At 47.6% G+C, this 27,182-nt stretch overlaps 1 protein-coding gene across 1 annotated transcript in view; it reads right to left on the bottom strand.

Annotated features, from left to right (window-relative positions):
* Positions 1-380: 380 nt before the first annotated feature.
* LOC124720359 (ankyrin repeat domain-containing protein SOWAHA-like) overlaps positions 381-27,182 on the bottom strand; it is a 106,448-nt gene continuing 79,646 nt past the window's right edge. The window contains exon 4 of the mRNA XM_047245690.1: positions 381-864. Within this exon, the coding sequence (XP_047101646.1) occupies positions 489-864 (376 nt within the window). The 3' untranslated portion in view covers positions 381-488. The remainder of the gene's footprint in view (positions 865-27,182) is intronic.

Genomic DNA, 27,182 nt, shown 5'->3' with positions numbered 1-27,182 from the left:
GCCTAGAACCGCGAGACCACCGCGACCAGCAATTGAGTCTGACATCAGGAGCGAAAATTCTGGTGATAGAACTCATATAGCGTTAATCTCGGTATGTTGCAAATTAGAGTAGTCTGATGCAGCACCTTGCAGACTGGTGTGAAATACTTTTCGGCGATCAGATATTATAGAGCAGTTGTGTTTGTTCACAGTGAACTGTTGACTTTTGCCAAGTTTAGTCTGGAAGTGTACTCGAGACATTTTTCTTGAGAGAAGGATTGTCCGTTGTTACTTGAATTATTTTGCTGTTATCTGGCGTTGTCTGGCTTTTGCTACAACGTTCCTTAGAGTATTTGTGTGCTGTATTTTGCTTGAAGAGGTCTGAAATTAGTGAGTCACAATAGGATTGAATTTTTTGGATCTTTATTTAAAAAATTATGAATATTGCTCTCCTACAAACTCTTTCAGTTCTCCTGTTTTTTTGCACAGAGTTCGCTGGACTGTCTGCCTCATGACAGCATCTCCACCAGCCGCCTCCTGTTGTACTGCCTGGCGATGTCCAGCGCTGTCCGCCCATCACCAGTTGTGGCTCCCCTGTCGGCCCCCGCGTCGAGCAGCGCAGCCGCCACTTCTGCGCGGCCATAGGCTGCCGCACAGTGCAGCGGCGTACACCCCCTGCTGTCCCTGGCGTCGACCGCCGCTCCCACCAGCAGCCTCGCCGCCTCGACGTCTCCCCTGTACGCTGCCCAGTGCAGGGCGGTCCACCCACCCTCGCCCCTCGCCCCCACGTCGGCCCCTGCGGCGATCAGCACACTCAGCTCCCCCACTGCTCCCTGCTCAGCCGCCTGGATCAGCCTCCTGGCCCTCTCCTCTGCAGAGAGGCTCCTGCAAAAAACACACAAACTGCCACTCTGCTGCAAACACACAGCACACAATGGGGAAGACAGCCACACGAGGAAACAACTGTTGCGAATACAAATCTGTCCTGAAACAAATCTACCGTATTCCCCCTCCCACAGTACAAAACAGTGCGCAATTGTGTGTATGTATTAAATTACAGTACATCTGTTCTATCGCCCTCATAAGAAAATCTTCATTCATCGTCCATTACAAATAGCATAATACAACCTCTGAAAGAATTTCATTACCACATTTTGTCACACTCATTGCTGCAAGTCAGTTCCTTCGCTCTCGGGACGCTACACCTAACCAGTCGCTCACCTCCACTACAGAACAGGCTTCTTGCAGCTGATACTGGTCTCTGTCTGCAGCTTCACTGCCAGACGTCACACAAGAAGAATCCCGTCTCCTGGTTTTCAGACACTTTCCTGGTGTGCACGCAAAAAAAATTCACTGCAGTTACCGGCAGTTTTCTTCATTCAGCCTTACCGAACACTGAAACTTTCTGACACATGGACAACAATTTATTCAAAACATGTGAGACAAACACCAACTCGGCAACACCACCCCCATAAAAAAACCGTGTGTGTGTGTGTGTGTGTGTGTGTGTGTGTGTGTGTGTGTGTGTGATTTTATGGCTGCATAGCATACGCACATGTATTTAACATGTGCTATCACGCTCAAAATCATCTGAACGACCTCAGTTGTCCATCTTAATGTTTTTGCGGCGTAAGGACTGTTCCATAAAGTTTCTGGCGTGCAGCCGCATGAATTCAGTGGTTCGGTCCTCGGCTTTAAAAGGACGGACCAAGTGCGGCAGCGTCAGTCACCTCGGCTCACTCTGGAGATGGCGGGACGGTGTTCGGCCGAAATATTAGAAGAAGAGGCTGAATTTATGCGGCTGCACGCCAGAAACTTTACGGAACGATCTGAATTGTGTTTCGCCTGATTTGTAATCAGTCCTCGTAACATTGTTCCTCTGCTCTGTTTTCGGTACAGTCTTTGCCTGTACAAAATGTTCACTGCATGAGGCCACAAGAGAAAACTGCTCTGTGTGATTATCGGTTTACATGAAACTGACACTTCGATAATGCAAATACCAGGAATCGTGTTACTGGACATTACACAGACATTACGCTTGCATATTCAAACTTATTGCAATAAACGAAACCTCAGAAAGCAGCATCCTCCTTTAAAAGACACGACAAAAGTTTTCTTACTTCGCTACAATCCGGGAATGCAATCTTAACAAGTAAAGAAGAAATATCTCGAGCATGGTTTCAGTCAAAAGTAACAAACTCTGTGCAAGTTGAAACTTGAAATGATCTGCCATAAAGTTTTGTGTTTCCCGGAGATTCGAACGCAGCACTTAATCGGATGGTTAACTAAGCAGAATGAAACGTCAGAAACCGTCATTTTTAACCAGCAATGAGATGACAAACTGAAACCAGGAGACGAAAGTGTTTTGTGTTATGGGCATTCGAAACCAACACCTATCGACACTGACCTCTAGTCACGCATAGACATATATTGATTTAGTTCATGAGCAGCGAAATGTGGACATGTCATGATTTTAAATTCAATGATGAAAATTTTCTACTGACTAGGAATCGAACCCTGGACACATCGTTGTTGACTACATACAAAGATACCTCGACTGTACTATTCTCTTTCACCAGTAGCTCGGAGTGGCATGTTTGAAACTGACACGACAGGACGAAAAGCTGCCCATCTTACTTGGGACTCGACATCAGTACCACCATTATTGGTAACAAAGCCCAGAGAATCCGTAAAATCAGAATAATTTCTCGCATGTATTTTGCTGTGCTCATGTTGCAACTTAAAGTGACATGCCAGGGTTCCAACCCAGGGATGTGTCTCTTGTGAATGTCTGTATGAGTTTGCAGACAAGTGGAGACAATGAAGCAGTGGAAATGCATCATGTGAAAGTGATCAAACGTGACGAAAAAGGGAGATCTCAGTTCGAATTCCAGGCCAGCGTCAGAATTTCCACGTCTCAGGCTCCAATACAGTAAGAGTCAAGTGCGCTGTGGCCTTGTACAGCAATTGGCTCATTGATTTAAAAAAATATCGCTTAAGAAAGGTGACTGGTGACAGAGTTTCGACCTGGCGTGACTTCCGCCTTTGTCAGGGCCCAACCTGTAGCGACTCTCCTGCAGACTACCAGAGGTGGTAGAGATGCTGCTGATGCTTGTTAAAAATGATTGCCGGATGTGAGAAACGAACCCAGACCTTCAGCATTCGTAGCAAGAATCATTTCAACTTGTTCTTAACTAGCAACTATTACCACGAATTAAAATTCATGCGAGTTGCGGTATTCAAATCCACTACATGCAGACTAGAAACTCGCGCCCTTAACCCCTTTTCTTTCATTTAATTTTTTAACCATTCCGAGGTCTGGCCACGACGCCTCCCCCATACCTGTCACAGAGTCGCTGCGCTTTTTTCGCGCATAATTTTATTTTTTTCATTTCTAATTTTTTTTATTTTTGGCACTTCATCTGAAAGACCGTGTTTGCACACAAACTAACTCAGCTGAGAGCGACGCCTTCCAAGCTCTGTGTTCACGATGGTTTGCTTTCCGATTTATTTCTCAACATCTTGTAACTCGCCCAATGCCTCAGTTCCCGAGGCTCGTTTGGAAAGTTGGTCTTCTGCCATCCCTGAGTACTGCACGCGCTGGAAGCTCCGTGCTGCGATTCCTGATACAGCAGGTGACGAATGTAACGCAGAACAGCAGAAATCAGTGCAGTCGCTTCTGGTTAAAAGGATTTTTGACATACAGAATGAAGTAAAATAAAGTGTACTAAAAAGTAGCATGTGTTCTGTCGTGAGGACCAGCTTTTCCTCCGAGATTCCTTCAACACAAAATATAGTGATTCTGACCTACGTATTTCAAATTAGATTTCTGTTTCCTTAAAAATAAATAAGGCAGTAAGAAACACCGTTTAACACAAAAGAGCTTAAGGACGATTCATTATGATGTCTGCGTTTACGCCTTTTTCTATTCACTTTGCACACTGTTTCACGTAACTGTATGCACTGAAACATGTTACGAAGTTCCTCTCGCAGTTTTCCGCCTCAGCGACGCACACGTCGCCCCGTGGCCCGCTTGTGCCCGGCGTGCGTGCGGCGACCCACCCAGCGCCCGCCCGTCTCGTTTCCCTCTGCTGGCAGGTGGTCTCGTTTCCCTCTGCTGGCAGGTGGTACGTTGTCCTCTTAGCCAGTTTACAGCATTCCTTTATTCACATGGCACGTCGCTATGATTCAAAAAAATTGGAAGGCAAGGTATTGGGAGTAGAGTTCGTGTTATTGTGGCTAACAATTGTATGATAACTCACCATATGTCCTTCACTTGAGCGCGTACAAACCTCGCCTGCTATCAGGTCTTAATTCTCTCACGTGCTGCCGACCACCCAGGTGGACTGCATCAAGTTTCACTTTGGTTGCTACTTTCCTGTTTACTGCCCTCTACCGAGTAGTTTTCACACTTGTTGGTAGGCGAGGCGTGCCGATGTTTGTCGAAATTGCCCTCCAGCTGTAGTGCGGCTACTTTTGTACAGTCACGTTTCCGCTTTTGCTTCTCATTAATTCCACGCACATGTTCTTGACTTTTACCATGTTCGACGGCCAACTCTGGTTTGAGTATAACTGAGTTGGAATCAAAATTGTTCAAAATGATAAAAGCCATTGGCAATGTGCCGTACATCTGTCGGTGGATTCGAGACAGTGGGAGTAATTTCGTCTGGTAAGTGCGGCGTGAGGATCGTCTGTGTCTTCTTCCGCATGTCGTGTGTTGAACACACGAATAAAGTTTCTCACTTTCTCCCAAAGTCGGTGAGATTTAATCCCCAACCCTGTTTCCGCCTGAGATGGTCAACGTGTCAAACTTTATCTTAAAAATATTACCACGAATTAGAAAATGATTCGTAGCTGACAGAAATCTTGCTGCTCTTTCACATGGAATGGGTAAAACTTGTGTCACGCAGTTGACTTTAGAGACCATGTACATATGTGCAAAGTGTACCCTTTGGATGTCGTGAAGCCTTCTGTATGTTCTTTGACTCCAACTGGAACGCTGGCAAGCACTTTCTTAGAGTTTGCACCTGCAGTACGATTTATATTAGACCTGTAGTCCAGAGCCAGAAGTTGGACTGAGGTCTCGCATGTTTCGCAAAGATATTCCGCACCCCACATTCATGAGGTGTGGTTTAGTGTTGCTTAGCTTTGAACCTGATGCAAGTTGGTATTTGTTGGTGACCTGCAATGCCTTCTGCGACTCGCTCTCGCTGGAGATCACCACATCCATGTCACCTGTGTATGCCCAACACACGATATTCTGGCGGTATGTGAGTGTGTGCATGCGTGCAGCCCTCGTAGCTGTTTCTGCAGAGCGGCTAGGAGGGGCTCAGCGGCAGTGGCGAACGAGGCCCTCCTCACAGGACCACCTCTCGTCGCACACAACTCTTGAGTGCGAACTGCCTTGTTAGCTGGCCACTCCTCATGATTTGCAAACTGCTGTTCTTCAACATTATTATACCAATTACCTTGACAAAATATTGCAGAAAATCCAGTACGGTCATTGTTTCAAGAAGGCACTGGTGACTCACCCTATCGAAAGAATTCCCGAAATCGAGCGACATTATGGCGCATTCGAGCGTGTGAACATGTGCCGTAGCTACGATGTCGCTATATTCACGGACAGTTTGAATACTTGTTCTGTCTCTACCCACCGTGGTTCCATACGGGCCAGTCACCTCATGCATTATCATTTTCACTCTCCAGGCAAGAACGCGCACCATTAATTTTGTAATCACCATTCAGGGCAGTAACTGATCTCAAGAGTTCTTTAGTCAGTCATAGTGCCAGCAGTGCTAGTGTTTTCAATACAGTCCTTAGACAGGTAGTGCTTTTTTCATTGTTTTCTACAAGAAGTGTCTGGTAACCACAGTTTAGTCAACTATCAGCCGCCTTTAGTGAATTAGCAGTATAGTTAAAAGTTGATTAACTCTCTACAGTAAATTGATTCCTTACGACGGATAGGATGTGTGACTGCTGTGTACGGACGCAGGAGGAGCTGGCCACTGTCCGCGAACAGCTGAGCGTGTTGATGGCCGTGGTCAGCCGTCTTCAGGCTGCTGCCTCAGTGTAGCGGCGGTGGGGGGTCTGGTGCGTCGCAAGGTACACCCCAGGTGTTACACATGCGTCACCCACTGTCCCTGCTGTCGAGACATCTTCGCGGCTACCGGGCGCGGTTGGGCCACCCTCTCCCCAAGGGGAGTGGCGGGTTCAGCGGCGTTCGCGGCGCACGAGGCGGAGGGTCAATGTGGAGGCTGGCCGTGTGTCATCGCCAACTCTGCCTGTGAGTGGACATGTGGCCGCTCCTTCAGCAAGGTCCGAGCAGGCACACAGGGGGAGGGAGCTCCAACGTTAGGCTTAGGGAAAAAGCGGAAAGGTCTGAGAAATAGGCCAGCGTTCACTCTGTCTGCTTGCCGGGGGATCTCACCCGAGATGTGGAGGAGGCCCTGCCGGCGGCCATAGAGAGCACTGGGTGCACCCGACTGCAAACTGTTGCTGATGTCGGCACCAATGACTCCTGCCGTCTGGGTTCAGAGGTCATCCTCAGTTCATACAGGTGGTTGGCGGAGTTGAAGGCGGAAAGCCTCGCTCGCGGGGTGGAATCTGAGCTAACTATTTGTAGTATCGTTCCCAGAACCGATCGCGGTCCTCTGGTTTGGAGCCGAGTGGGAGGCTTAAACCAGAGGCTCAGACGATTCTGCGGAGATCTGGGGTGCAAATTTCTCGACCTCCACTATCGGGTGGAGAAATGTAGGGCCCCCTGAATATGTCAGGCGTGAGGAAGCGGCTGCAAGCGTAGCGGAGTACGTGTGGAGTGCACATGTGGGTTTTTAGGTTAGAGAATTCCCTCCCTAGGCCCAACAAGACCCCTCTTGAGACGCGACAAGGTAGTAGTAAGCAAAACGCAATGGGGAATAACAATAGTAATAAGCTATTAGTAAACTGCAGGAGTGTCTATAGAAAGGTCCCAGAAATGCTCTCATTAATAAACGGTCACAATGCCCACATAGTACTAGGGACAGAAAGTTGGCTGAAACCAGATGTAAACAGTAATGAAATTCTAAACTCAGATTGGAATGTATACCGCAGAGACAGGCTGGACAGTGAAGGGGGAGGCGTGTTTATAGCGATAAGAAGTGCAATAGTATCGAAGGAAATTGACGGAGATCCGAAATATGAAATAATTTGGGTGAAGGTCACGGTTAACGCAGGCTCAGACATGGTAATTGGATGTCTCTATAGGCCCCCTGGCTCAGCAGCTGTTGTGGCTGAGCACCTGAAGGATAATTTGGAAAAAAATTCGAGTAGATTTCCCCACCATGTCATAGTTCTGGGTGGAGATTTTTCTTTGCCGGATATAGACTGGGAGACTCAAACGTTCATAACGGGTGGCAGGGACAAACAATCCAGTGAAAATTTTTTAAGTGCTTTATCTGACAAGTACCTTGAGCAGTTAAACAGAGAACCGACTCGTGGCAATAACATATTGGACCTTCTGGTGACAAACAGACCCGAACTATTTGAAACAGTTAACGCAGAACAGGGAATCAACTATCATAAACTGGTTACTGCATCGATGATTTCAGCCGTAAATAGAAATATTAAAAAAGGTAGGAAGATTTATCTGTTTAGCAAAAGTGACAAAAAGCAGATTTCAGAGTACCTGACGGCTCAACACAAAAGTTTTGATTTAAATACAGACAGTGTAGAGGATCAGTGGACAAAGTTCAAAACCCTCGTACAATATGTGTTAGATGAGTATGTGCCAAGCGAGATCGTAAGAGATGGAATATAGCCACCGTGGTACAACAAACGAGATAGAAAACTGCTGCGGAAGCAAAGGGAACTTCACAGCAAACACAAACATAGCCAACGCCTTGCAGACAAACAAAAATTACGCGAAGCGAAATGTAATGTGAGGAGAGCCATGCGAGAGGCGTTCAATGAATTTGAAAGTAAAGTTCTATGTACTGACTTGGCAGAAAATCCTAAGAAATTTTGGTCTTGTGTCAAAGCGGTGGGTGGATCAAAACAAAATGTCCAGACACTCTGCGACCAAAATGGTACTGAAACAGAGGATGACAGACTAAAGGCCGAAATACTAAATCTCTTTTTCCAAACCTGTTTCACAAAGGAAGAATGCACTGTAGTTACTTCTCTAGATTGTCGCACAGATGACAAAATGGTAGATATCTAAATAAACGACAGAGGGATAGAGAAACAATTAAAATCGCTCAAAAGAGGAAAGGCCGCTGGACCGGATAGTATACCAGTTCGATTTTACACAGAGTACGCGAAGGAACTTGCTCCCCTTCTTGCAGCGGTGTACCGTAGGTCTCTAGAAGAGCGTAGCGTTCCAAAGGATTGGAAAAGGGCACAGGTCATCCCCGTTTTCAAGAAGGGACGTCGAACAGATGTGCAGAACTATAGACCTATATCTCTAACGTCGATCAGTTGTAGAATTTTGGAACACGTATTACGTTCGAGTATAATGACTTTTCTGGAAACTAGAAGTCCACGAGACTCAAGAGGGCCATAGACACAGGTTCACAGGTAGATGCCGTGTTTCTTGACTTCCGCAAGGCATTCGATACAGTTCCCCACAGTCGTTTAATGAACAAAGTAAGAGCATATGGACTATCAGACCAATTGTGAGACTGGATTGGAGAGTTCCTAGATAACAGAACGCAGCATGTCGTTCTCAATGGAGAGAAGTCTTCCGAAGTAAGAGTGATTTCAGGTGTGCCGCAGGGGAGTGTCTTAGGACCGCTGCTGTTCACAATATACATAAATAACCTTGTGGATGACATCCGAAGTTCACTGAGGCTTTTTGAGGATGATGCTGTGGTATATCGAGAGGCTGGAACGATGGAAAATTGTACTGAAATGCAGGAGGATCTGCAGCGAATTGATGCATGGTGTAGGGAATGGCAATCGAATCTCAATGTAGACGAGTGTAATTTGCTGCTAATACACAGGAAGAAAGATCCCATATTATTTAGTTACAATATAGCAACTCAGGAACTGGAAGCAGTTAATACCGTAAATTATCTGGGAGTACGCATTAGGAGTGATTTAAAATGGAATGATCATATGAAGTTGATCGTCGGTAAAGCAGATGCCAGACAGATTCATTGTAAGAATCCTAAGGAAACGCAATCCGAAAACAAAGGAAGTAGGTTACAGTATGCTTGTTCGCCCACTGCTCGAATACTGTTCAGCAGTGTGGGATCCGTACCAGATAGGGTCGATAGAAGAGATAGAGAAGATCCAATGGAGAGCAGCGCGCTTCGTTCCAGGATCATTTAGTAATCGCGAAAGCGTTACGCAGATGATAGATAAACTCCAGTGGAAGACTCTGCAAGATAGACGCTAAGTAGTTCAGTACGGACTTTTGTCGGAGTTTCGAGAACATACCTTCACCGAGGAGTCAAACAGTATATTGCTCCCTCCCACGTCTCGTGAAGAGACGGTGAGGATAAAATCAAAGAGATTAGAGGCCACACAGAGGCATACCGACAATCCTTCTTTCCACGAACAGTACGAGACTGGAATAGAAGGGAGAACCGATAGAGGTACTCAAGGTACCCTCCGCCACACACCGTCAGGTGGCTTGCGGAGTATGGATGTAGATGTTGATTGTTTCTATTATTTGTGAGTGGTTCAACGTGGCTGACTCTTTTGAGAGTATCGCTGTCTCCAGTTCAATTCCAGTTCCAGCATTAATTACAGCGACATCGTGTAGCGCAGCGGCCGTTAGTTCCTGAAGTAGAATAACATCAGTGTCTGCCACATACATAAAGTGTTTCAAGCCACATACTTTCAGATGTTTAAAGGTGCAATTCTCTAAGTTTGACATGGGTTCGTAATGTACCACGTTTCATAAATTCGACTCTTTCATCGAATACACTCAGTACAAAAGCTATTGACAAATGTGACCTACGTATCCGCCCCCTGCCACTTGGGTCTAAGTGAGGTAACCGTTCGTTACCGGAGACTCACAGGTGCGCCTCTGGAAGCTGAACGAGTTTCTGCCGTTTCCCCATCTGCCGCCACCTCGTCCGCGCAGTTCTTCGTGAGCAGAAACCTGAACAGGCCATCAGCGGCTGTTGGCGCGTTTCTGTGGGGAGCTGCGCTTGCGTCTCGCTGTACTTCCGCGGGGGCGTGCGCACTGACGGCGGCTGGTGTGTGGATGACAGGTCCAGGCTGAGTAGCGCGACTGGAACCTCCCTCCGAAGTTTCACTTAATTTCTGGACTGCTTGTTGGACGTTGTCGCGCTTCAGTCGACCAGTTTGTGTCTGCTGTGCGGAACTGACTCATACTAGCATCTCCCGACATTCACTAAGACACAAAGACTGCAGCGGAGAGCTGCGATAAGCTCTCAGACTCACCGCAGCTCGCAGCAGAGGTCTGCACGCGGCGGCCGCTGAAGGCACACTGGCGTTCGTTTCACCAGCAGCGGAATGTGCGCACGTCTGGTTTGGAAATGACACGACGAATATTCCTGTGGCGACTGGGAATCTAACCCTGCACATACCGTCCGACTACATGAAAAGAGACGCTGACAGTCTTTTTCAACACTAGCCAACAGCCTCTGACTAAATCGAAACCCATACCCGCTGTTACCGTTCACAAAGTACAGAGAGGCGTCAAAAATCATAATAATTTGTCACATGAAGTTTGGTGTGTCCTTGCTACAAGTTGAAAAAACAGACCAAGATTCGAACCCAGTCGTGCATCTTTCCTCAAGACGGTAACAACTTTGGAATCGTGGGGAAACAACAGAACAGTGGAACTTTTTTTTTGTGGTAAGGTCTTACTGCACTCCACTGAACTTACGCTAAGGACGACACACACCCCCATCCCAGAGGGAGGACTCTAACCTCCGACAGGGGCAGCCGCGCAGACCGCAAGGCGAACGGTGGAAAGTATCAACACAAAGCCATCAGACGTGACGAAAAGGGAGATCCGAGTTCGAATCTCAGTCCAGCACCGATATTTTCCACATCTCATGCCGAAATAAAATAAGAATCAGCTGCCCAGTGATCTTGCACGATGAGTGGCACATTCATCAAAAAACACTCTCGCGTAAGAAAGCTTACTGGTGACTGGCTTTCAACCTGGCATGATTAGGCCTCCACCATGGCCCAACCTATAAGGACTCTCGCGCAACAAGTAGCAAAGTTACGTCTCTTATGTCCGTTTGGAACCACAGTGCAACACTACATTTTTCGAATGCAGTCACCAGAGGAGATGATGTGCTGTTTGTACTTCCTAAATTGATTACCTTATGTGAGAACCTAGCCCCGACCATCACAAGAATCATTCCAAATGAACACCCGTCTGCACAGAGCATTGGTTCATGACTGTCTTAATGTAGGCCTTTGCACACTAATGGAAAATTCCGATTCCGTGGAGGTTGACTACAACCTGTTCGAAACATTTCTTTCTCGGTCCATATCGACAGTCACTGGCCACCTTGGCTACCTAAGGCGTGCTCCTGACTTGGTTCTGTTATCCCCGAAATGAGATCACGTTAAGAGGCAGCTGCACGATGCACGAACGGGCACCGAGCGGGGTGGCGCAGTGGCTAGACACTGGACTCGCATTCGGGAGGACGACGGTTCAATCTCGCGTCCGGCCATCCTGATTTAGGTTTTCCTTGATTTCCCTAAATCACTCCAGGCAAATGCCGGGATGGTTCCTCTGAAAGGGCACGGCCGACTTCCTTCCCTAATCCGATGAGACCGATGACCACGCTGTCTGGTCTCCTTCCCCAAACCAACCAACCAACCAACCACGAACGGGCAACACGGTATAGTGCGCAGATTTCTGCAGGATGTGTCTCTCCATTTGCGATTCTACGCTCATAGTATTTCGGGTCTATTCACAAATTTGTGTAAACCCAAAGGCCAGATATCGAACATACTCTCGTCTTTGGTTTCGAAATTGCATTTCGTCTCGCATAATTGCATTCCTGCTGAATTTTATGGGGAGAGTACTGAAGCATGTAAGCAACCACGGTAGATTATACCTAAAAACTGGACAAGTTTCTGTCAAAACTTAAATCGTGTTTGCAGGTGCTAGTAACATAATAATTGGTTGGATGAAAACGTGCACTTTTGAAATGCAGCAAACAGCTGAAACTAGCCAATAATGTGGATTTAAAAAAATAACTTCACTGCCTCAGCGAGGAAGATTAATAAAAGCCAAATAAGTATTGTTCTGCAAGGCGATTAAGGCCCGACTGCCAGGAATGTGGAAATAAAATAAAATCTGAAACTAACAACATATTTTAGTCTACTGTACTCTCATCAGTGTATTTTACTTCGCTTGATAGCTCGCGGCCACAGAAATCAATTTTGTTTTCGTTTGACGTGAGAGCAATAAACGAAGAGGAGACAGCAAAATCACTAAACGTAAACGCTGGTCACGTGCAGATTAGCCACCTCCCCACTACAACTCACAAGGAGACGTCACGACCACGGGGTCGGGGATTTGTCCGAAATTTTGCGTGGACCCCTAACACCTCACGTGGCTAAAATATTAGAACGCACTACTCGGAAAACCCCGTGAAAAATCTATCCAAAGTTTCTCAGGTGCCTTATGAGTATAAAATGTTGGTCCAGTGCCGAGCCGCCGTTTGGCCTAGTCATTGTGGTATTATTTTGTGAATAGGAAATTTTCTTCGAACTCCAGACTACATTCCATTAATCTGGCTTATTCCCCTTTGTGTACCACTTTCAACCTGATTGACAGAGATGAACATCAATTTGTCTGTGGAAATGCAGATAATATATGGTTGTCAATCAGAAAAAAATTAGCAACTATGCAGAGAAAACTGCCGTATTTGATAACGCCAACGTGCCTTTTATACCCGGAAAAAGAATTATACCCCACCTCAAAGAAAAATGCCGTCAACTGGTGGAAAGGACACGCGGTATTTTACCTGCTGTCCAGTAAAGAAGGGAGCAAAGGAGATTTTTGGACGTTAGTCTCCGATCAGCATCACAAGCTACTACACATAAATAATTACTATGATACATACGCCAACTTCCTCAGAAGAAGCGTCATGTGAACTATTTTCGATTATGCGATTCAGAACATGAAGAAACGAGAGAGAATTTAATCTTTGAAAAACAAATACTATCAAGTGACGAACATCACTATCTGGTTTAGGCCTTTATTTCTTCTAAAATGTCAAGGAACCTGTACTTAATTTTCGTTAGTTTTATTACTTTTAAATGTTAGTTGAAAATTATGTACTTCTGTGGAATGTTATGACCAATTTAAAAAAATGGTTAGGGCTCGGACTCTTATGTCAGAGGCTTGGGTTCTTTTTCTTCTGATTCATTTTCTTTTGTTATTCCACCAATTATTCAAAAAGTTTCTCAAACTTTCATTATTTTAGCTCAAGAATGTAAAGTTTTTCATTCTGAAAAATATTCGTGCTCGTTATTCTATTTCGTTTCATGGGGTTTCAAGGTTTAGAGGGGCTTTGTAAGGGTCCGCTTGGGATTGTAATGGCCATCTGCGCATAGGATGTGCGCGAGCCGCGAGAAGTAAACGGCAGTTTGTTTTTCGACTTCGTCGTGAACAGACATGCCCGTTTCAAATTTCGACCTGTTATTCCGATCCGCGGTTAAACACGTCGACTGAAGAAGTTGCTGGCTCATCTGGAATAGGAGAAGAAATTCCTGAAGAATCCGTTCATAGTGACCTATCAAAATTACGATTGAAGGGCGCAGTGGTGTATTATGAAAAGCTGTCGACGGAAAATATTTTAATTGCATCGACATCTTCGGAAGAAATCTCTCACGATGCTATGTTATTGGCTGGAGAACTTTATAATAATACACTGGAACTTTTGGGTGCAAAAACATTCGTAACTGAAGAGGAATTAATTCACGCTCAAGAGGATTGTGAAGAATTTGAGGAGAACGACCGACAGTTCGAAGTGCCACAAAATGATTCGTCTCCAGACGAATATAAACCGTCACCGAAAAGATTTAAAAGTGACATGATTCCCTTTGCCCACAAAGTCGTGAATTTTGTGGAAGCAAGACAGCAATATCAGCAAGTTGCGACAAGAAATTTACAGCAATGGACATTGGCTGCGGCTGCACAATTCGTCGATTTCAAATTCAAGGCGTCTGATCGATAGGTCACGGCATTTAAACAGAAGCACAGAATTTCACAACGCAAGATCACGAAACTGGTTTCGAAAAAAGGAGCGGCGTCAATGGAGGCCATCCAGGCATCTGCGGAGGCCTTTCGTCGGCAGACGCGCCGGTTAATCCCTCAATACCACGACGAGGATTATGCGATACATACTGACCAAACAGGTAAATACACGTTTTCTGCGTACAAAATGTTTTTACCGATGTAAAATATGTCAATTCAAATTTAATTATAGAAAAAAGATATTTACATACACATTCGAATATTGTTTAATATTAAAAATACTATTGTTTTAGGATACTAATATCAATCTCACTGAAAAGTAAGTAAAACAGTTTTCGTGAAAAAGTCGGATTTGAATAAAGTGACGCATTCGTACACTGCACAATATTCAATAACATTATCCGGAAAACTGCTCCCACATGTCTTCATATGCTTACAAGAAGCGACCCGTCATTTCGGACCTCGTATTTACTAATTAATAGATGGCTATGGCAATACTTATACGAACGTTATCGTAACATCATCGCAGTCCGGGAAAGGAAAAACAGTTTTATACATGGATTTTCTCCGCAAATATTTAAAATCTTTCGTCGGGGAGAGTAAATATTTACTTCTCATTGACTCTTGGGGAGTTCAAACGATTCCGGAGACATATGATGCAATTTTTCAAGGTGACGAAAATATGCCAACTTGGTCTCTGAAAGTCATACCTCAAAAATGCACTTCTTTGGTGCAACCTTGTGATGTTTACGTTTACAGGCAAGTTAAAAATTTCGTAAAGCGCTTGCAAAATTGCAGCGCATTGTAACAGGAGAATCGTGAAATAATTCCCGGGAAGATTGCATCAAAATTCATTCTATAATTCTCCATCAATCATCGTCACCAATATTCCGAGATATGATTCAGTATGACTGGTTTGCCTCAAAATTATCATAAACTAGAAACATTTTCGTAAATGTTAATGGGGCATGTTTTTGTACAGATTTATAGCAAACGCCCGTTTTTATACGTTGCGCAAGATGTCGCAAAATTACTGCTTTGTTTGTTTTTACGATAATTACCACTGCGGTTCTTGTTTATCATTATTATATGTATAAAAATTGAATGTTTCCCAATCGACTTTGTTATTCTGATTAAAAAACCAATGTTTCTCCTCATATACTTTACAGTGGAAAATGGAAAACCCACTGCCATGAATTGTGTTGTTGGACAAAAAGAAAGAAATGACAAATGAGGTGACATCATTGCAGTCATAAATTACAACATTCAAAGAATGAGGAATCATATTCAGTCTTTAGCAGTAGCACAAATCCGCACCTTCACTGTCGCCTTCCTCTTCTGCAGCCTGAGGTTCCTGATCGTAATTTCGCAGACCCAAATTAATCATTCAGTAAATCCTTGACGGGTGTTCCGTCCAGGGTAAATTACGTGGACAGAGGAGCAGTCCCGAACAGCGACATCGCAAAGTCCTTCACTGCCTTTTATGTTTGTCAGTTCCAGCCTTCTAAAGGCATCCCTGGGGAGTTCAAGATCTTCCTTTATATCAGACACCAGATGTTTGCCGTCATATTCTTGTATCTGCTGTACTACTGATTTATTTTTCATGTGCGACTTGCAGGTGAGGTTGGGGTCGGGAACGTGAACCCAACCCATTCCCTCTCTACTAGGAATCCAGTTCCTAACCAATACCCATTCTATTGACAATTCGGAGCATGTTACCATATTTCTTATTGTGATTCTGATATTTAAGTATTTTCTCGAATTCATTTTCCATATTTTCATGTTTCCGTCTTTCAGCTAAAATCGCCTTTGCTGTAACTTTTTTGGAGTTTAAAAGCTTTTTGCTGGGATAACTTAGTTCAAGATTATACTCCCTAATGTGTTTTAGCTTAAAACTTATTTTTTGTATATTTATCGGCGGCTCTACACTTTCTGACCTGACAATGTCGTATAGTTTTGCTGTAGTGCACCATGGATCGTTACACATTATGCTCCATGTTCGTTTAACATACAATGCCATCGCTTTACACTTTATGTCAGACCCATTCCTCCATTGCTTGAATGCAAAACTGCTGTCTTCACCGGCACTCGAAACAATTCCCCTTCCCACAAAAACTTTGCTAAGGTGGACATGATCGCCTTCTCCACCATCGATGGAATGGGGAGAACGTGTGCTATGTAGTAGGCATTGGATAAAATATACGTGTTGATAAACAGTATTCTCTGGAACTGGTCTATGCTACGTTTACAGTTTTCAATCAAAGCTCCCTTGATTTTTCTTGCCACCTCCAGCCAACTTATTGCTATCATTTTTAAAAGGGGAGTTGTCAATGCTATTCAAAGAGCTTTGCGTTCATTAACATGGTTCCCACTCAATGCGCAAATTAGTAAGCCGCTTGATATTTAGAAATTTACTTTTGTTTCCATTTAGCCTCGCACCTGATGCGGAACAGTATTTTGCAAGTACCATCTCTAGTTGTGTCACATCTGTTTGGTCTCTGATGATTACGCCTACATCGTCAGCGTAAGCGCCTACCACGGTCATGGTAATGCCTGTCAGCCTGTGCTGTAGCTGTCTCAGGGGAGGTTCCAGCGGTATATCGAACAGGAGCATGGATAAGGGGCTTCCTTGGGTAACACCCCTTTTTATGTCAATTTGTTTTTTCAGTTGACAGCTAACGGAGATTTGTGCAGTAACACCCATTGTCACGTTCTTGAGGATGTCGATGGTTCTTGGCAGGAAGTCCACTCGACGCATTGTCTCTATCAGGTATTTGTGATTAATTTGATCAAATGCCTTATGGACGTCTATGAAAAGCAGTCCACATTTTATGTTACTTGCCTGCGCTAGTGCAATGACATCGCGATACAAAAGCACAATTTGTAAAATCGTCCTTCTGAAAGCACAAGTCTGCTGTTGGCCTATGATGTCGGCGGTGCATGGTGTAAAGCACTTGTTAATTACTCGAGCTATAATTCTATAATCCGAATTTAAAAGCGAAATAGGCCGTAGATTTTTTTTTTACAGCCTCTGTTCTTTGGGATCAGCACGATTTTGCATTGTTTGAACTCTGCAGGCACTGGCTTCCCCTATAAGACTTCATTGACAATTTCGGTGAACTTTCTCTTATTAGGGTCCAAAATCGTTTATAGAATTCAATGGGCAGTCTGTCAGGTCCTGGAGATATCTTAGCGGGGAAGCTGCACACGGTTTCTAATACATCTTCCTTGGTGATGTCCGAAGAAATCATCTCGCGATATTCGTTGGTTGGTTGGTTGGTTGGTTGAGGGTAAAGGGACCAAACAGCTAGGTCATCAGTCCCTTGTTTCAAATAGACTCCATTCTACTAACGGGACATCTCAGAAAAGTCAGAACAATAAAACGGAAAAAGGGAAAAAACGTAAAAGGGCAGTCACGTTGTCATTAGTAAAAACAAATGAGGGAAGTTGGCAAGAGAACGAACCCAACACCATGCTGAAGCAGCATAGGCAAGACTATCTGTGACTTAAAAGGTACAACTGCTATAATGCAGAAAGTACGTATGGGAATAGAAAGACTAACCAAGCCTTAAAAAGAAGGGGTAAAAACAGAGTAAAAGGGGAAGAAAAGAGGATTCCGGTCAGGGAGGTGAATCGGGAATCTCTGAACACTGCCTACAGTGGGAGACACCCAAACACTCACCGCCCTGCCCCAACACCAGAGAGATTAAAAACTTTAAAACTGAGAATAAAAACCACTCTCCCGGAGGAAGCCGAGAACCAGAGAGACCATCCGGTAATCGTCAGCCAACATCAAAGGTAAAGTGTGGGGGAGTCTGTACTTAGCACGCAGAGCCAAAAGAAGGGGGCATTCAACCAAAATGTGGGCCACTGACTGGAAGGCTCCACAACCACATAGCGGGGGTGGCTCATCACGCAAAAGAAAACCATGGGTCAGCCTGGTATGGCCAATGCGGAGACGACACAGTGTGGTCGAGTCCTTGCGGGAGAGGCGAAAGGAAGAACGCCATGGGCCTGGTGTCACCTTAATTGCACGAAGTTTATTAGACAGTGGAGTAGCCTCCCAAGAATTGGCCCATGACTGTGCGAAGTGGGATTTGATGTGAAGCCGTAAATCCGCTGCAGGAGGGGTTACAGAAAATGGGGGGTAAGAAACTGCTCCCCCAGCCAAACTATCAGCGAGCTCATTACCCGGGATACCCACATGGCCCGGGACCCATAGGAAGTCAATGGAACAAGCGGCACGGTGAAGATCAGCGAGATGGTCATGGATGGCAGAGACCAAGGGATGGCACCGGTCAATAGCAAGAAGGCCACTCATCGAGTCCGTACATAACAAAACGCGGTTGTGTGGGGATTGTTTAATAAAGGTAAGGGCCCGGGAAATTGCCATCAATTCCGCAGTAAACACCCCACATGTAGGTGGCAGCAGATGATTTTCCGTTCCAACAGAGGACGTGAAGGCATACCCAACATGATGAGCAGATTTAGAGCCATCAGTGTAAAAAACAACAGCATCCCGAAACTCCCATAAAATTTGGTGGAAAAAGGTACGGAACACCACCAGGGGGATGGAATCTTTCGGACCACGGCGGAGATCCATCCGAATTCGAGGCCGAGGAACTAACCAAGGAGGAGTGGAGGGGAGGGAGCGAGGAAGACAGGACAAAGAAGGAAGCTGAAAATCACGGTAAAGAGACGCAAGGCGCAGCCCAACCGGTAAACCCGCCCGAGGGCGGGAGTCGGGCGGGCGACGGCCATGGTCTGGGAATAGGATAGAATAGGAAGGGTGAGCGGGAGAAGAACGGATTTTTTTTTTTTTTTTTTTGTCGTTTTCGGGCGCACAACTTCAATGGTCATTAGCGCCCTGACTACTCTAAGAATGCACCGCGAGGCACAAGTTGACAACAACAACTAAAAGGGAAAACACAATAAAAGACAGACTGACAGGCATAGGATTAAAAAACATCATCAAATGTCCTTAGCGAGGTTTGTCAAATTGATAAAACAAAGAACACGAGCAGCTGCTCGTGGGTCATCCGCTAAAATGGCATCTAAAGTATTAGGCAGGTTAAGATCGAGGCGCAGTGTGGTAAGATCTGGACAGGACATTAAAATGTGTCTAACCGTCAGCAAGTGCCCACATGGGCAGAACGGCGCCGGCGCAGCCGTCAGCAGATGGCGATGGCTGAACCGGCAGTGTCCAATTCTTAACCTTGCTAAAACGACCTCCTCCCGCCGAGAAGGGCGTGAGGAGGACGTCCAAGCCACGGGAAGAGGTTTTAAGGCCCGAAGCTTGTTGTCGGTAAGTGCAGCCCAATCGGCATGCCACAGCGACACAACGCGCCGACAAATGACCCTGCTAAAATCGGACGAAGGGACACAACAAGAAGCTGTCCGAGGCTGGAGGACCGTAGCCTTGGCCGCGGCATCTGCAGCTTCGTTCCCAGGGATACCGACATGGCCAGGAACCCACATAAAGCTAACCGGCGTACCGACGTCCACCAGCTGCTGAAGAGAGCGTTGGATCCGGTGTACGAAAGGGTGAACCGGGTACGGATCACTGAGGCTCTGGATGGCGCTCAGGGAATCTGAGCAGATGACATAAGCAGAATGTCGGTGGCGGCAGATGTAAAGAACAGCCTGGTAGAGGGCAAAGAGCTCAGCTGTGAAGACCGAACAATGGCCATGGAGCCAGTATTTGAAACTTTGTGCCCCGACAATAAAGGAACACCCGACCCCGTCATTGGTGTTAGAGCCATCTGTATAAATGAAAGTCATGTCGATGAACTTCGAACGAAGTTCCAAAAAACGGGAGTGGTAGACCGAATGGGGGGTGACCTCTTTTGGGAGCGAGCTGAGGTCGAGGTGAACGCGGACCTGAACCTGGAGCCAAGGTGGCGTGCGGCTCTCGCCCACTCGAAAGGTTGCAGGGAGTGAAAAATTAAGGTGTTGAAGGAGGCGACGAAAGCGAACTCCAGGGGGTAGCAGGGCAGAGACATACAACCCGTATTGACAGTCGAGAGAGTCGTCAAAAAAGGAACGATAAGACGGATGGTCGGGCATTGACAGTAGCCGACAGGCATACCGACAAAGCAGTATATCGCGCTGGTAGGTGAGTGGCAATTCGCCAGCGTCAGCATGAAGACTCTCTATGGGACTGGTATAAAATGCTCCGATCGCAAGTCGTAAACCCCGATGTTGTATGGAGTTGAGGCGGCGTAAGATGGATGGCCGTGCAGAGGAGTATACGAAGCTCCCATAATCCAGCTTGGAGCGGACGATCGACCGATATAGACGAAGTAGGACGGTTCGATCCGCTCCCCACGACAGACCACTGAGAACACGGAGGACATTTAAAGAACGGGTACAACGGGCGGCCAAATATGACACATGTGGAGACCAGCTAAGTTTCCTGTCAAATGTAAGGCCTAAAAATTTGGTTGTCTCCACGATTGGGAGAGCAACGGGACCGAGTCGTAAGGACGGTGGGAGAAACTCTTTGTAGCGCCAGAAGTTAATACAGACCGTCTTCTCGGCAGAAAAACGGAAGCCATTGGCGACACTCCAGGAGTAAAGACGGTCAAGAGAACGCTGAAGACAGCGCTCCAGGACACGTGTACACTGCGCGCTGCAATAGATGGTAAAATCGTCCACGAAAAGGGAGCCTGATACATCAGCTGGGAGGCAATCCATTATTGGATTGATTGCGATGGCGAAGAGAGCGACTCTCAAAACTGAGCCCTGTGGCACCCCATTCTCCTGGCGAAAGGTGTCGGACAGGACAGAACCCACACGTACCCTGAACTGTCGATCCATTAAAAAGGAACGAATAAAAAGAGGGAGGCGACCGCGAAGGCCCCATGTATGCATGGTGCGGAGAATGCCCGCCTTCCAACAGGTGTCGTAAGCCTTCTCCAAATCAAAGAACACAGCCGCGGTCGGGCGCTTCCGCAAGAAGTTATTCATAATGAAGGTCGACAAGGTAACCAGATGGTCAACAGCAGAGCGGCGCCTACGAAATCCACATTGTACATTGGTAAGTAGGCGTCGAGACTCGAGCAGCCAAACCAGTCGAGAGTTAACCATTCGCTCCATCACTTTACAGACACAGCTGGTAAGCGAGATAGGTCGGTATCTGGAGGGCAAGTGCTTGTCCTTCCCCGGCTTAGGAATCGGGACAACAATAGACTCGCGCCAGCATGCGGGAACATGTCCCTCAATCCAGATGCGATTGTATGTACGAAGAAGAAAACCTTTACCCGCAGGAGAAAGGTTCTTCAGCATCTGAATATGAATAGAATCAGGCCCTGGAGCAGAGGACCGTGATCGGCCAAGTGCGGTTTCGAGTTCCCACATGGTGAATGGGGCATTATAACTTTCACAATTCGAGGAGCGGAAGTCAGGTGGCCTAGCCTCCTCTGCCTGTTTGCGGGGGAGGAAGGCAGGGTGGTAATGAGCGGAGCTCGAAACCTCGGCGAAAAAGCGGCCGAAGGCATTGGAGACAGCCTCAGGGGCCACAAGGACTTCATTCGCGACCTTCAAGCCAGAAACTGGGGAGTGGACCTTAGTGCCAGATAGCCGGCGCAGGCTACCCCAGACAACAGAAGAAGGAGTAAAACTGTTGAAGGTGCTTGTGAAAGCAGCCCAGCTGGCTTTCTTGCTTTCTTGGATAATACGACGACACTGAGCACGTAATCGTTTATAATTGATACAATTCGCCACTGTAGGGTGGCGTTTAAAAGTGCGTAAAGCACGTCGACGGGCACGTAAAGCGTCTCTACATGCTGCGGTCCACCAGGGGACCGGTACGCGACGTGGAGAAGAAGGAGGGTGAGGGATGGAATATTCAGCAGCAGCGAGAATGACTTCCGGGAGGTGTGCGACCTGACGATCGCAGCTTGTAAAGGTTTGATCCTGAAAGGTCGCCCTGGAAGAGAAGAGCCCCCAGTCTGCCTTGGAGATGGTCCAATTAGAGAAGCACGGAGAGGGGGTATGCTGCAGGAGATGGATAACACACGGGAAGTGGTCGCTCGAATATGTATCAGAAAGTGCATACCACTCAAACCGGCGTGCAAGTTGGGGAGTACATATAGAGAGGTCTAAATGGGAATAGGTGTGAGATGTGTCCGAAAGAAAAGTAGGGGCGCCAGTATTGAGGCAGACAAGATCGAGCTGGTTGAAAAGGTCTGCTAACAAGGAGCCCCTCGGGCAGGATGCTGGAGAGCCCCAAAGGGGATGGTGGGCATTGAAGTCTCCAGTTAACAAAAATGGTGCAGGTAGCTGAGCAATAAGTTGCATCACGTCTGCCCTGGTAACGGCAGATGACGATGGAGTGTAAACGGTACAAAAGGAAAACGTAAAAGTGGGGAGAGTAATGCGGATGACAACTGCCTGCAGGCCGGTGTGCAACGTGATGGGATCGTAGTAAATATCATCCCGGACCAGCAACATAACCCCTCCATGAGCTGGGATACCTACCACAGGGGGTAGGTCAAAACGCACAGAGGTGTAGTGTGCCAAGGCAATTTGATCGCATGGGCGTAGCTTCGTTTCCTGGAGGGCTACGACAAGCGGACGGTGCAAGCGGAGCAGCAACTTCGAGTCCTCTCGGTTGGAGCGAATGCTGCGAATATTCCAGTGAATAAGTGCCATCGTAAGAAAAGAAAGATGAGAGAAGTGGTCACCTCGAAGGCCGCTTAGGGCCTGGCTTCGAGCGAGCACTGCCGCCGCTATCAGTAGGCGGACAGTCATCGTCCATTAGGTCTATAGGGTCATCGGCCATCTCGGGAGGATGGCCGGGAGGGGGAGCTTCCTCCGCCAGTGAACGGCCAGATGTACGGCGACCAGCGGTGCGGCCAGGCGAAACGGATGACGGCCTGGGGCGGCAGCCGCTGGGTGGCGCAAGAGAAGAAATGCGCCGTGGCGGGGAAGGAGAACTGTGCTTCCTATGCGCCTTTTTGGAAGGACGTGTAGTGGAAGTACCGGTCGAAGGCTGTGAGGTCGAGGTACGGAGGAAGTCTGCACGGGATGGTTCCTTCTTGAAGGCCCGTGCATCTGACTTCGGTGTCTTCATCTTAGCAGAAGCTGAAGAAGGTGCTCGTGTCTGTGGGGTGATGGGAGGAAGAGGAGACGTCGACCGCGCGATCTTAGCACTGGCCGAACGGACGACCGTGGTGCTGAAGGTCAGATCGCATGTCTGGGTTGCTACCTCCCGGGTAGGCCGAGGAGAGGCGAGGACAGTACTGTATTTCCCCGCTGGGAGCAGCGTGGGCTTCCTACTAGCCAATAGCTTGCGAGCAGCCGAGGTGGACACTTTCTCTTTGACCCGAATTTCCTGGATACAGCGTTCTTCCTTATAGACAGGACAGTCGCGGGAGGATGCTGCATGGTCACCCTGACAGTTCACACAACGAGGAGACGGAGGTGGACAGTCACCCTCATGGGCATCCCTGCCACAGGTGACACATTTAGCCGCATTGGAACAAGACTGTCGAGTGTGATTGAAACGCTGACACTGGTAGCAGCGCGTAGGTGTCGGGATATAGGGGCGAACAGAAATAACCTCGTAGCCCGCCTTAATGCGCGATGGCAGCTTAACACTATCGAAGGTCAAGAAAATTGTCCGGGTCGGTACAAGGTCATTGTTGACCTTTTTCATGACCCTATGGACAGCCATCACGCCCTGCTCAGCGAGGAATGATTGAAGCTCCTCGTCAGTCAATCCGTCGAGGCAGCCAGTATAGACCACACCACGAGACGAATTCAAAGTTCGGTGGGCCTCCACCCGGACAGGGAACGTGTACAGGAGGGTGGCCCGAAGCAGTTTTTGTGCCTGAAAGGGATTCTCAGTTTCTAGTAATAAGGTGCCGTTACGCAACCTGGTACAGGATTTGACAGATCCGGCTATGGCATGTACGCCCTTCTGAATAACGAAAGGGTTGACAGAGGAAAAATCCTTTCCGTCCTCAGTTCGAGAAACTACGAGGAACTGTGGGGCAGCCGGTAGTACTTTTGTCACTGTTGGCTGGTCACGTTTCCGTTTTTGGGTCGAAGTCGAAAGAGATGGAGTAGAATCCATTGCGGAGGAATCCCCCATGATTGCCAGCGTCTCCGATGGCGCGCTCCTTCCTTGTGGGGACCCTCTCAGAGGGCACTCCCGCCTTAGGTGAATGTTTACACCTCAGGTCACACCTCCTGAGAAACAGACGGAGGGACCAATCGGCATGGTCAGAAGGTATCAGCTCAGGCAATCACCCCTCCCCGGGCCTGGCCTTTACCAGGGGGTACGCGCGTGCCTTACATGTCTACCCAGGGCGGGGACTTACGCGTTACCCCGTCACCGGCTACGCGTGCGAACGCGTGGGTCGGCCTTCAGACACGCACAGGGAGGAAGAAAGAAGAGGAAAAAGAAGAGAGAGGGAGAAAGAGGACAGACTGTCTCAAACGCCGAGGCGGAGACCAGAGAAGGCAAGGAGAAGAAGGCAATGAGAAAGCAAGGAGAAGGAGGCAATGAGAAGGCAAGGAGAAAAAGGCAATGAGAAGGCAAGGAGAAAAAGGCAATGAGAAGGCAAGGAGAAAAAGGCAATGAGAAGGCAAGGAGAAGGCAAGGGAAAGAGTAAGGAAGACAGTGAGGTGGAGAAGAGCAAAGAAAGGAACCAACAAAAGGAAGGAAGAAACGAGAAGTGAAAAAACCAAAGGGACCACGATGATAGGTCGTGGAACCGTCCGTCTCCGGACGCAGGCGCGAACTACCCCCGTGAGGGGGATGGACTCCTTTTAGTCGCCTCTTACGACAGGCAGGAATACCGCGGGCCTATTCTAATCCCCGGACCCGCAGGGGGGAAGAACGGATAGTAAGGGCATAAGACACCAGAAGCTGGGACCGCCGAACAGAAAGGGGGGGGGGATCCCAGTTTCAACCAGGAGACTATCAACAGGGCTAGTAGGGAAGGCACCGGTGGCCAAACGGATACCACGATGGTGGACTGGATCCAGCACGTGCAGTGTGGAAGGAGCAGCTGAACCATAAACTTGACAACCATAGTCCAAACGTGACAGAACTAGAGCACGATAAAGACGGAGGAGGAGGGAACGGTCCGCACCCCAAGAGGAGTGGGCAAGGAAGCGAAGGACATTGAGTTTACGGAAACATCCTACCTTCAGGAGTCTGATATGGGGCAGCCAAGTGAGCTTGTTGTCGAAAAGAAGACCCAGGAAACGAAACTGTGGAACCACAGGCAATCTTTGTGCAGCGAGATAGAGCTCTGGATCAGGGTGGACTGTAGTAGGGCGACAGAAGTGGACCACCCGCGATTTTAAAGGAGAGAATTGAAACCCGTGTGAGAGGGTCCATGCAGAGGCACGCCGTATAGCCACCTGGAGCTGCCGTTCTGCAGATGCCATCGAGGAGGAACTAACCCAAATGCAGAAATCATCCACATACAGGGCAGGGGCGACCAAGGGACCGACAGAGGCCACAAGTCCATCGATAGCAATGAGGAAAAGGACACTCAACACAGAACCCTGTGGGATGCCCATCTCCTGAGTCCGTGGAGAACTAAAAGCAGTACCAACTCGAACTCTGAATGACCGATGGATCAGGAACTGGCGGATAAAAATCGGGAGTGGGCCCCGAAGACCCCACTGATGAAGGGTTAGTAAGATGTGATGGCGCCAGGCCGTGTCATAGGCCTTGCGAAGGTCAAAAAACACTGTAACCAAATGGCGGCGCTGGGAAAAAGCCTGCCGAACTGCGGATTCCAAGCGAAGTAAATGATCGATTGGAGATCGTCCCTCTCGAAAGCCACACTGGTAAGGGGACAATAAATCCCGAGATTCGAGGACCCAAGTGAGCCGACGGGCTACCAGCCGTTCAAGTAACTTACAACCAACATTGGTCAAATTAATTGGCCGATAGCTGTCAACAGATAGGGGGTTCTGACCAGGCTTAAGGACAGGAACCACAATGCTATCCCTCCACTGAGAAGGGAAGTCACCCTGGAGCCAGATACGGTTAAACACCCGAAAAATATGGTGCCGTTGTGGAGCACTGAGATGTTGAAGCAGCTGGTTATGAATGGAATCTGGGCCAGGGGCCGTATCATGAGAAGAAGATAGAGCGGAAAGAAATTCCCATTCAGTGAAAGGTTTGTTGTAAGATTCTGACTCACAAGTGGTGAAACATAAGGTGACAGCTTCAGCCTGCCGTTTTTGATGAAGGAAAGCAGCTGGATAGGAGGCCGACGCTGATGCCACTGCAAAATGGGTCGCAAGATGTTCTGCGAGAACTAATGGGTCCATACAAATGCCATCTGGGAGGTGAAGGCCTGGGAGGGTGGACTGCCGATGGCAACCTTGGAGAGAACGAAGTGCAGCCCATACCCGTGACAGAGGGACAGTGGAACCAAGGGAAGAAACTAATCCTTCCCAACATATCCGCTTGCTCTGTTTAATTAAATAACGGGCTTTAGCGCGAAGGCGCTTAAAGGTAGAAAGGCTGGCTACAGATGGGTGCCTCTTAAAGTGTTGCAAAGCTCGACGGCGATCACGGATGGCAATGGCAATGGCGGTACTCCACCACGGGACTTGACGACGAAATTGTCCAGATGAGCGCGGGACAGGAAGGTTAGCAGCGCGAACAATCGCGTCAGACACGTCACGTAGGACGTCATCAATACAGCCCGACAAAGAGGGAGAAAACTCGACCTGAGCAGTGTATAGAGGCCAATCGGCGTGGTGGAAAGACCAACGAGGTAACCTATCCATCGGGGAGCGGGAAGGGAGCGTGATAATCAACGGGAAATGGTCGCTATCACAAAGGTCGTCATGTGGCGACCAGTGTAATGAAGGGAGGAGAGAGGGAGAAGAAAGAGAAAGATCAATGGCAGAAAAGGTACCATGACCAGCACTGAAATGAGTAGGGGAGCCATCATTAAGAAGGCACAAGTCGTGGTCTGCTATAAATTGGTCTATAAGAAGACCTCATCTAGATGGAAAGGCACTGCCCCACAAAGGA

This window comes from Schistocerca piceifrons, chromosome 11, assembly GCF_021461385.2.
Source record: "Schistocerca piceifrons isolate TAMUIC-IGC-003096 chromosome 11, iqSchPice1.1, whole genome shotgun sequence".
Taxonomy (NCBI): Eukaryota; Metazoa; Arthropoda; class Insecta; order Orthoptera; family Acrididae; genus Schistocerca; species Schistocerca piceifrons.
Note: the sequence above shows the minus strand (reverse complement) of the source record. Positions and strands in the feature narration are given on the sequence as shown.